This window comes from Pundamilia nyererei, unplaced genomic scaffold (genome assembly GCF_000239375.1).
Source record: "Pundamilia nyererei isolate P.nyererei 1_Seehausen unplaced genomic scaffold, PunNye1.0 scaffold00116, whole genome shotgun sequence".
Classification (NCBI taxonomy): Eukaryota; Metazoa; Chordata; class Actinopteri; order Cichliformes; family Cichlidae; genus Pundamilia; species Pundamilia nyererei.
In genome coordinates this window covers 1,147,771-1,158,024 of record NW_005187517.1, presented here as the reverse complement: position 1 = coordinate 1,158,024, position 10,254 = coordinate 1,147,771, and the positions used below count along the sequence as shown (strand labels likewise).

General features: G+C 38.8%; 1 protein-coding gene and 1 long non-coding RNA gene across 2 annotated transcripts in view; both read left to right on the top strand.

Annotated features, from left to right (window-relative positions):
- The window catches only part of LOC106455927 (uncharacterized), a 6,190-nt gene extending 6,130 nt beyond the window's left edge, over positions 1–60 (top strand). Inside the window, exon 4 of the long non-coding RNA XR_001290485.1 lies at positions 32–60. This is a non-coding gene — a long non-coding RNA (uncharacterized LOC106455927). The remainder of the gene's footprint in view (positions 1–31) is intronic.
- Position 61: 1 nt separating this feature from the next.
- Positions 62–10,254, top strand: part of LOC102210451 (copine-9-like) — a gene marked incomplete at its 5' end in the record, with an annotated part of 28,690 nt that continues 18,497 nt past the window's right edge. Inside the window, 7 exons of the mRNA XM_013913133.1 lie at positions 62–85; positions 313–374; positions 808–854; positions 4,211–4,392; positions 6,043–6,170; positions 8,718–8,820; positions 9,397–9,454. Coding sequence (XP_013768587.1) covers positions 62–85; positions 313–374; positions 808–854; positions 4,211–4,392; positions 6,043–6,170; positions 8,718–8,820; positions 9,397–9,454 — 604 coding nt within the window. The remainder of the gene's footprint in view (positions 86–312; positions 375–807; positions 855–4,210; positions 4,393–6,042; positions 6,171–8,717; positions 8,821–9,396; positions 9,455–10,254) is intronic.

Genomic DNA, 10,254 nt, shown 5'->3' with positions numbered 1-10,254 from the left:
ATCACTAATGTGCTCTTTCTGTCACGGGCAGGTTTTAAATCCCAAGAAGAAAGGCAAAAAAAAGAAATACATCAATTCTGGAACTGTGAGTGCACCCACGTCACCCATAACTGCCTGTCATTTCCTCTGTATTGCTATTTACTGATGTCTTATAGAATCATATAGTAGTATAGGTATCATCACCTCTTACATCTGCTTCTTTTCACTGGCTGGCCACCTGTTTAGTTTTTTTTTGCCTTGCCTTGGTCCCTCTCCCACCGTCCTGTTCTGTTTATCGCTCTGTATGTGTTTTGGTATGTGTGTGTTTGCCAGGTAACACTGCTGTCCTTCAAAGTGGAGTCTGAGTATACCTTTGTGGATTTCATCCGAGGAGGGTGAGTAGAATAATAATTAGCCCGCGCTCACAGTGAGTGTCAACAGCCACCATTTTGAGGGTTTGTGTCTTTGTGCAAGTATCTCTCAAGATTATGTTTCCCAAAAGCATCATGCTGAGCACCACACTGAGCTCATATTGGCTTTGAAAGGGTGAAGCTTTGAGGAAGTCGGTGTTTGCAAATCTTATTTGTAAATAACTAATTTATTCAGTTCATTCACTTTTAATTAGCAGCTCTATTTGTTTTATCTAATTAGCGCTTCAAGATGGTGAAGGGAATATTGTCCTTCCATTCTAATTAGCTAGTTACCGAGACCGAGTTACAGCTTGTCGTGTTGGTAGAGTTGTGTGTTCGAAGGGTTTGTAGAGTGTTTGTCAAGTGGGCTAAAGTGCGTGTTACTCTTTTATGTTTCTTTTTATTTTATTTACCACAGAACACAACTCAATTTCACTGTGGCGATAGACTTCACCGCGTCTAATGGTAAGTCACTGCCTCACAACCATTTTGCTGTATTGTGATGTGTGCACATATTACTTTTTTTTTGACCTACCAAAAAATTTAAATACAATGTTTGTGCCATTCTTTGGTTTTCCCAGGAAAATACTCCTCTGCACTTACACCTATTAAGTAGCACCTATTAGCATGCTAGCAAGCAAAACTAATGTAGGGTACATGGTATGAACTTATTCTTAATATTTTGGTTTTGCCCTTGTTGGTATGCTCAAAAGCTCATGTGAGCATTTGCAAAGCAATACTTCACAGTATGTTGTGACTACAGTCTGTTTTGCTTTGGTTATGATGTGCTGCTAATCTGTAGTTTGGCGCAGATCAGCTGTTTCTACTGGATTCGATTCCTTACGTTAACCAAATCTAATCACCCACTCAATTTAGCTTCCTAACTGCAAATATTACTGCATAATAGCATTATTATTGTTTTTTAATAATAATATGAACTTACTTATATTGTATGGTATTACCTTCACCTCCAGCACTACTCCCAGGAACCTTGGAGTCCGTTTTGGCTAGGACATGTCCTTTAACTTCCATATTTAACAAAGAACTATGACTGCCTTCTTTTATCTGCAGAATATCGTCAACATGAGAAGCATCCTGTCTTAAACAGATGCTAAGAAAGCATTTGGTACTCTAGGTGGGACAACGCGCACTCTCTGAGTACAGACTTGCGATTCCTGGAGTTTCCAGAAGTCGAGTGGAAACAGCTTCCAGTTTGGGTTTAGGAGACAGCAATAAGGCTTTAAACTGTACTTGTTAATCAAGTTTATAGTGAGGGCTGGATCAGGTGACCGTTAACCATCCCTTAATGATGGTCCTGCTGCTACAGGCTAAAGCTGAATGGAGGCTTCCCACAATCCAGTAAGCATCCATTCCCCCTCCATTCACTCCCCATACACTTATATATATTACCTTTGCATGTCTTAAACTTGTTTTTGTCCTGTTTGTGCTCTTTATGCTTCTCTTTCCCTTCCTCCCCATCACTTGTGGCAGATGGCTAACCCTCCATAAGTCTTCTGACAGAGGTCTTCCTTCCCACTGTCATTAGGTGCTGTCCTATAGGGGCTCATGTTATCAAAATATAAAACTATTACCGGTGTTGGGGAGTAACAGAATACGTGTACCGCTGTTACGTGTTTAAAATACAAAATATGAGTAACTGTATTCCGTTACAGTTGCCGTTTAAAAAGGTGGTACTCAGAATACAGTTACTTTCTTGAAATACAGGGATCACACGGCGGTCTTTTCCTGTTTCATATGTTAGGCTGTCCCCTCTCTATTTTGGGTAATTCCACGCCGGTGGAAACCCAAACAAAACATACATTAAGAGGCTCTAATGCTCAACCTTGCGGCGCATGTCACCTCTACTTGCACAATGAGGTGACGAAATATTTTTTTAAATTATTGTTCAAAAAATGATTTAATATGAAGGCAATAGGCAGAGTGTTACAGGCATAGCCCTAAAGAATTTAGCCTCGTGGGCAGTATAGTCCAGTTGTAAGTAAGCTATTAAGACTCGACTGTACACCGTGTTCGTGTTTTCCTCCAAAACAATAAGTTCCGTTAGAGCAGCCTTTCAACGCCTCTCTCTGTCTCTCGCTAGCAAAGTTGACCCAGACAACAAAGTAAAGCTAGTTTTCGGCTATGAGCCCCACACGGAACCCGCCAGAGGTCCCTTTACTACGGTTCGCAGCCGCGGACCTGTTTTATATACCTACTGTTACTCATTTATGTTAAGATTATATTAATATTATATTAATATTAATATTATATTAAGATTTAAAAATCTAGTTGGTATTGGTATGGCGAGTAACCTTCAGTAATAGTAATAAATCACACAGCAATAGTACATTCATGTAGTTATAAAAAGCTTGATAACATATTAAGTAATCCAAAGTATTCAGAATATGTTACTGTCATTGAGTAACGTAACTGAATACTTTACAAAATACATTTTGGGGCATGTATTCTGTAATCTGTAGTGGAATACATTATAAAAGTAACCTTCCGAACACTCACTATTACTTTTAATCAAACTATGTAGTCCCTCGCAATTGATCTGCCAAGTTTGAGGTAGATCAGATGGACAGGTAAAAAGATGAGAAGAACAGACAAACAGACATACGTGGATTTATTTGTGACGATGTTAAAAAGCATTTTTACTCTGTCTGTTCTTTTGGTGTGAGCATTGTGGAGATTCCCATGCTTCAATCAAAAATATATTCTACTCCAGGTGCTCTTGACAAAACTGTACAAGCTTAAAACAGTTTAGTTTAAAAGCATTAAGCTGGAAGTGGTGGTAAATGTGCAAATCAGCTGTATTTAACAGAAGTCTGGATTCAGCACGAAGCTTGATTGGCTCTTGCTGGGGAAATGATATATGAGAAATGTGCCTTTATGCTACTTAATTAGCATGCTATTCAGTTATATCACCTCGTGTTTTCTCCTAACTGCAGTCTCCTCTGTCTGAAACTGTGCTTTCTGCTGTTAGACACAGCAAAGGTATTTCTTTCCCTAATATAATTTGACCCTTCACCTTTCATTGGCAGGTATACTCAACTTCTTGATGGTGGGTGCTGGATAGATTGTTACATTAAGGCTCTTATTTTCACATGATGGAACGTGCAGTCAACCGTGCAACGTGCACAGGGAATGGTGAATGTGTCTGGTATTTTCATGGCCAGAGGTGCACCTGCAGCACAGTTGGGAGCTTGATGGGATTAGGGGGAATACATTATCAGTGGGTGTGTGGGGAGCAGGCATCTGTCGTGGATAATCAAATCACCCCCCCATACCCCTCCCCTTCATCCCCTTTAAAAGCAGGGCACTCTGTTTAGAATGGAAGAGAGAGTCCAAACCACCTTATCCCAAGGGGGCAAAGAGAGAGCTGTCTTTTAGTCACATTCTGAGATCTTTATATGTGTGCAATAATTACAGCGCTAGCAATACCAATGCAATTTCTTAAGACATTTAGCATGATTGCATAAACTCCTTAATTCCCCATACAAAATCCTGTTTCCGTGAGTCTTTGATTTTCCAGAGATAAAAAGTGTCTTCTTTCCCTGCAACTATCAGATTTTACTGGTACACCCACAAGTCTTTACATAATTCATCACAGCCATAGCCTGTCTCTGTTTGCTGCATCGGGAAAACCTGAAAGAAGGAGATGAAACATATGGTATTTTCTTGGCATTGATCATCTCATAGTTTTCCACTGGTGATTTAGTGTTGCTTGTATTTTGCAGATGAAAACAAACCAGAGAGAAGGAGGCACTGTTCACTTCACATTGTGCTCTGTGTGCATGTGTGTTTCCTCTTCTAAGGTAACCCATCCCAGCCCACCTCCCTCCATTATATGAGTCCGTACCAAATGAATGCATATGCCATGGCACTGAAAGCAGTGGGAGAAATTATCCAGGACTACGACAGCGATAAGCTCTTTCCTGCCTATGGCTTCGGTGCTAAGCTGCCCCCCGATGGCAAAATCTCCCACGCGTTCCCGCTGGTAAGAAACACACGCACAGTTTAAATGTAGAAGGCAAATATGCACAGTTCATCTGTGGCAGGGTGTGCTGGACTAGAAGATGCGGCCGTGACACCAGCTGTTTGTACAAGTTGAGAAGTTGGCTCATCTGCCTGCCAGCAGGAATCTCTCAGGATCCGCTCCACTTCCTCCCGGCTCCCTCCCGAGGGGACAAACCAATAAAAAATCAGTGGCTATGAAGCTGAAGTACCTACCTGTGCTGTGAAAGTATTGATTGCTGCGGTCTTACAGAAGTGCTTCAACAGACAGGACAACTGCAGGATTTTTTTTTTTAAAAATAGGAAAACTTCTTAGAAATAACTACTACTTAAAAAAAATGCATTCATTTTTCTTTGATTCTATTGTTTTCTTTCTGTAACAATGTTTTTTGCATTTAACTGATCTCACTTCTTATGATCCAGAGTGTTTTAGCTCTTTCAGTTTGAAGACCACAAGGGCAACAGTCCTTTCCATTAAAAAATGTTTTTTTCCCCCAAAGACGCTGCAGTGAATGCAATCACCGCATATAAAAAGTTGGCAAGGGGAATCTGGCTGATCAAAGTGATTTAACATTTGGCATTTTTATCCATATGCCTTTCGTCACGCTGGTTAAAACTGGTTAATAACGGGAACAGAGACCTGACAGTTTCCCATCTGTTTCCAACCATGCATTTTTGGATCATATGTCAAAAAACTAAAAGAACAACTGAAGTTCTTGGACCTTGTAACCACTGAAACAGCAGCGCGCTGGTGATGTTTACATATATGCCAGGATGGGAGAAAAGTGCAGATTGTTGTATGTATTATTTACTATGTTACTGGTTGGAATGTTCCTGTGTAATATTACTGTTTGGAAGGAAAAGGACAAGAAAGTAGTTAGCATTTAAACATTTACAAAAAATGATGAGAGCGGATTAGCTAACATTTGCTAGCTCTTTAACACTGGTCCATCTGCTGTTGGTTTCAGGGTGATTATAGTTAGTGTTGTGAAGTAGTAGTGACAAAGGAGTAGTATTTTGATGTCCACATAACATGTAACTCATCTCCAGTGTTAGTTAAAATATTCCATCACTGATAAAAAGGGTGAATGTGCAGAATATAACACGCAGTGCCATGACTCCAGTTTTACAAGTCTCAGGCATCAAATCTGGTCAAAAATGACTTGCAGGTAGTAAAAAAAAAAAAAGAAGTTTCTTTTGTCCTTCTGGTTTCTTTAAAATGTGACATGATGTGGAAACTTTGAATAGAAAATATCTATCTGTGCTCATGTTTCATGTTGATGAATGCTTCAAGGACAGAGTGCATTTCCTAACATTTGTATGTGTTTTTGAAACCTTTAAAACTGGATACTTGCTGTTTGTGCCGGAGCTGGGCAGCTATGTGAGAAAGTAGCCAGTTTTTTAGTTTAAAGAGTGAAACTGACTCAGGTTGTAAATGTGTGTACTCTCTTTTTAAATGAGATTCTTCACCCAGTGATGAATCTAATCAGATTATAATCAGTTAAATGTAGATAGATTTGATTTTATCAAAGCTGACAGCAGCATGTCAAATGATCAGCCTGTGTACAATATTTAATATACACTATATGTGCACTGCATACTTCATAAGGGCAATGTCTGCTGTTTGTTGCAGAATGGTGACAATGATAATCCAAACTGTGTGGGCATCGAGGGAGTCCTGGAGACTTATTTTCAGAGCCTGAGGGCGGTGCAGCTGTATGGACCTACTAACTTTGCACCTGTTATCAACAAAGTAGCAAAGTAAGTTTGAAGATGGATGTATGCGGTAAAATATTATATTTTTAAGTAGTAGGTGTGCGTAGTTACATCAAATTAGTTTTTAATAATTGTAAATCCTGGAGAAAGCTATGAATTTGAGTAGCATTAAGATTATATATATATGTGCAATGCTGTTTGTGAAAGTTTGGAGGTCAGAAGTTTAGACAGGAGACAGCTGTGATGAGGAGTTAAATATCATTTTTTTATACAGGGATATATAATAATTAAAAAAATCTTTATAATCTCTTATATTAAGCTGCAAAAAACAGTAAGTCTAGGCTCCTGGGCTTTGTAGCTCTATGGACACCTATTTGGTTCATCGCATGTATAATTTGCGCAGCATGGCATTTTTTAAAGTTGAAATGAGCAGGGGAATTAAGAAAATCTGGTATTCTGATGTCCTCAGTAAGTACCAGTACTGATCAATCTGATGTTTGTACATCATCCTGGTGTTATCTGAAATCTGATGAAGGCAATAACAGTGGAGTCAAAGACTAAACAAATGACAAAAAAAACCATATTGTCACTTTGTATCAATATTTTTTATGACTTTGACACTTAAACACATTCAAAAAGTAAAAGCACTGGAGACACAGGAAATGTGTAAATCTTTTTTTTTTTAGTATTTCAGAATTTCAAGGTTAAGATTCTTTGTGCAAATAGCCGTTATATATATCCTGCATCGTTATTTCTGAAGTGGTTCCTAGATGTGTTACAAAAAAACGGGAAAGAAAAAGATTTTGCTGCCACAGTAAATTGCATGTTTTTGCTCTGGTTGTTCGAGCAGAACAGAATTTTGGACGTTAAAACTTACGTGCACTGAATGATCAGTTGTCATTTATATATCCCACCCTGTGTTGGAACGCCACCTGCCAAGCAGCAGAAGGCATTAAAGTGGTGCTAAGAGAGTATAAATAAAAAACTCACATACTCACAAAATCATCCTAGCAGTATGCTACAATCCCATTTATTAACACCACACCCACACACAATTACACACAAAGGCACAGAAACACTGACTGACACAGATTTATACTGTTTTCATCAACACAAAACAGGGAAGTCAGTGGTGATAGATTCTTCCCTCTAACAGTAAATTCACAAGCAGCAGGTAAAAAACACACGCAGACACATCCAGCTTGAAACTCATTTGGCTTCATATCGAGTTAAAGTTGATCTTTAGCGATGTGAGTACATACTCTTGTTTTCTTATCATTCCCCATGATGGACAGGGAATGAAGAGCAGTGGAAAAATGAGAAGCTCGGTTGCAGGATTTTATCTTTGGGGTGCTTGTTATTATTAAAAGGTTTCTGGCTCAGGGTGTGAGTGGATGGGTCGCTATGCTGCGTGGAAGATATGAAGTCCACTTTTTATTGCAGTAACTGTATATAGTTTAAGTCTGTATTGTGTTATAGAAAGGCAGGATTGTGTAAGAGAAATAGTAGTCATTGTCAAGCATATTTTGCTAACATTATCCACCATAAACATCGGTCATATTAGGTATCGGCAAAACTTTAGCATTTATTTATTTTTTTGTTATTAAAAAAAGTCATTTATTAGTGTATCCCTTTGTAAGCGCTACAGAGCCTAAAGTAGAGATTAAAATAGGAGCTAAAATGCCTTATTTCACACAGAGGATGAATTGAGGCTCAGGATAATATAAATTAATCTTTTTTCTGTTTCTCAGCTGGTAGAGCAGGGCAGCTACTAACTGGAAGGTTGTTGGTTTGATCACAGTGTGCTCCAGTCTTTATGGAAAGTATCCCTGGGAAAGGACCCCCATGTTTCTCTCCATTGCATCCATCGGAGTATGAATGTGTGAGGAAAGAGGATGTTAGATAGGAAGCACTTAGAAACAGCGTAGAATGGGTGAATATACAAGTTGTGTAAAGCGCTTTGAGTGCTCAGATAGAAAAGTGCTAAATCAGTCCAAACCAGTTCATTTACCATCTACAACAGAAAGTAGAAAACGGGCCATTTAAGTGGTCTTTGTGTCCAGGCAAGCTGTTTGAAACTTTCAAATCTATTATCAGTTCAAAATGTGTAAAAAGAAATTTATGAAGCTGACATTTTCAAGTTTAGTGTAATTCATGATTTCAATTCAAAATAATTTATATTTTGCATTTATATTTTGAAACTGCAGTTTCCTATGGGACTAAGGCAAGCATGTATCCAACAGCAATAGTCAACATGGCAGTAATTTAAAGAATGGATGACACGTTTTATGACAGAACGATCACTTTCACTCTGGTTCTTTATAACTGTCTGTTTTTGCATTTGACTATTTGATTATTATTTATTAATGTTCTACAGGAGCATTAATAATTCTATATAAGCTCTCAATAAATTTTGTTTTGTGTTTTTTGACAAAGCTTGAATCAGTCTCATCTGCAGCTCATTGCCCCGAAAACAGACAGGCCTTCTTATGTTTTCTTTGCACAGATTATTAGCTTTAACCTGTGTATTTCTATGTGTGTGTCTATGTGTGTGCGTGGGTGTCCGTGTGTCTGTCTGTGCACATTCCCCAGCTGTGCAGCAGAGATTACAGATGGCTCTCAGTACTTTGTCCTGTTGATGATCACAGATGGAGTGATATCTGACATGGTCCAGACCAAAGAGGCTGTGGTCAATGTGAGTAAACAAACACCACATGTATACAACTCCCTTGCATGCATGTGTTAAAAATTAAAGCTGCAGGCGTACTGATGAATAACAGCCCTCTGTGACCCCACTGACTCTCCTGCATGTGGGGTGAGGATAATGTTTTTACATTGTTTGGATAAAAACAATTAGCATTCTTTGGTAAGAGCCTCTAAGTGAAGCTTTTCTTGAACAGAGGGGAGTTTTTTTCATCTTTATTGACGTAGTGTTTGAAGAGGTCAGTAATTTCAGTAACCCATCAAATTAATTTTTAAGCAGTGTTTGGTTGGGTTCTGAGGTTTCTCAAAGCACACAGTGTAGAGCATTAAAAGCAAGCTCTCTGTTATTGTCTTCATCCTAATTACCTAATCACGCAGTGCAAAGTAAATTTCTCAGGTCATTACTTTAAATCACAAAATGTAGGCTGCTGCATCAGGTTAATAGCCTCACCCAAAACAAGATAAAACGTTTAACAAGTGTGAATCAACATTTAATTTCCTGCTTCTCACCCGTGGCTTTAAAAATCTAATGAGTTAATGTGGATCATCTTTCCTTTTGTCTGAACAGGCGGCATCACTCCCTCTTTCCATTATCATCGTAGGTGTTGGGCCGGCTGAGTTTGATGGTAAGTGTTTGGGTATACTAACAGGGTCTATTATTTATTTTATGGCTAAATGTGAAGGTGGAAAAAAAGGCCTATCCTGCCTGTTTCCATGTCACAGTAGATGATTTTCCATCCATGTTTTTATGCACATTTTCAATTTGCCCATAAAAATTGCAAAGAAGTTTTTTTGCCTCATAGAGGTGGATGAATGCTCACTCATTATGTGACAGATGACCAGCCCCTCAGCAGCTGAGCCCTGGTAATTTGCTTCATGTCGTTCCCCCTCTCCTCTTCCTCAACAGTTCCTGTCTGTCTTTACTATAAGATGCCTGAAAAAAGAAGCAAAACCCAACCAGTTATAAGCCTTTGACTGAAATCTGTATCAACCTGTCTCTTTGCTCCTCACCTATCTTTTTGTGCGATTGCTTCAGACTCACCATAAAAGCCCCATGACATTTGAGAGATTGTGAAAAAATGAGAGGCAGCCAGCAAGCTCTACCTACCGACCAATATTTCATAGGTTTTTTTGTTGTTTTTTGGGAGGGTTACTTGTTAGATAATGTGACAAAGGACTTCAGTTACTCTATCATTTCTTTTGGACAGCATTTTCTTGAGAAAGCTGTTTAGCCTCCTGTGCGTCCCAAATCTCAGTGCTAACCTCGTTACGCTCATACACTAATTTGCAAATTTTGCATTGTCATGTTTTTAAGACCTACTGTTAATAATTAGAGATGGACCGATCCGATATTACGTATCGGTATCGGTCCGATACTGACCTAAATTACTGGATCGGATATCGGAGAAAAATAAAAAATGTAATC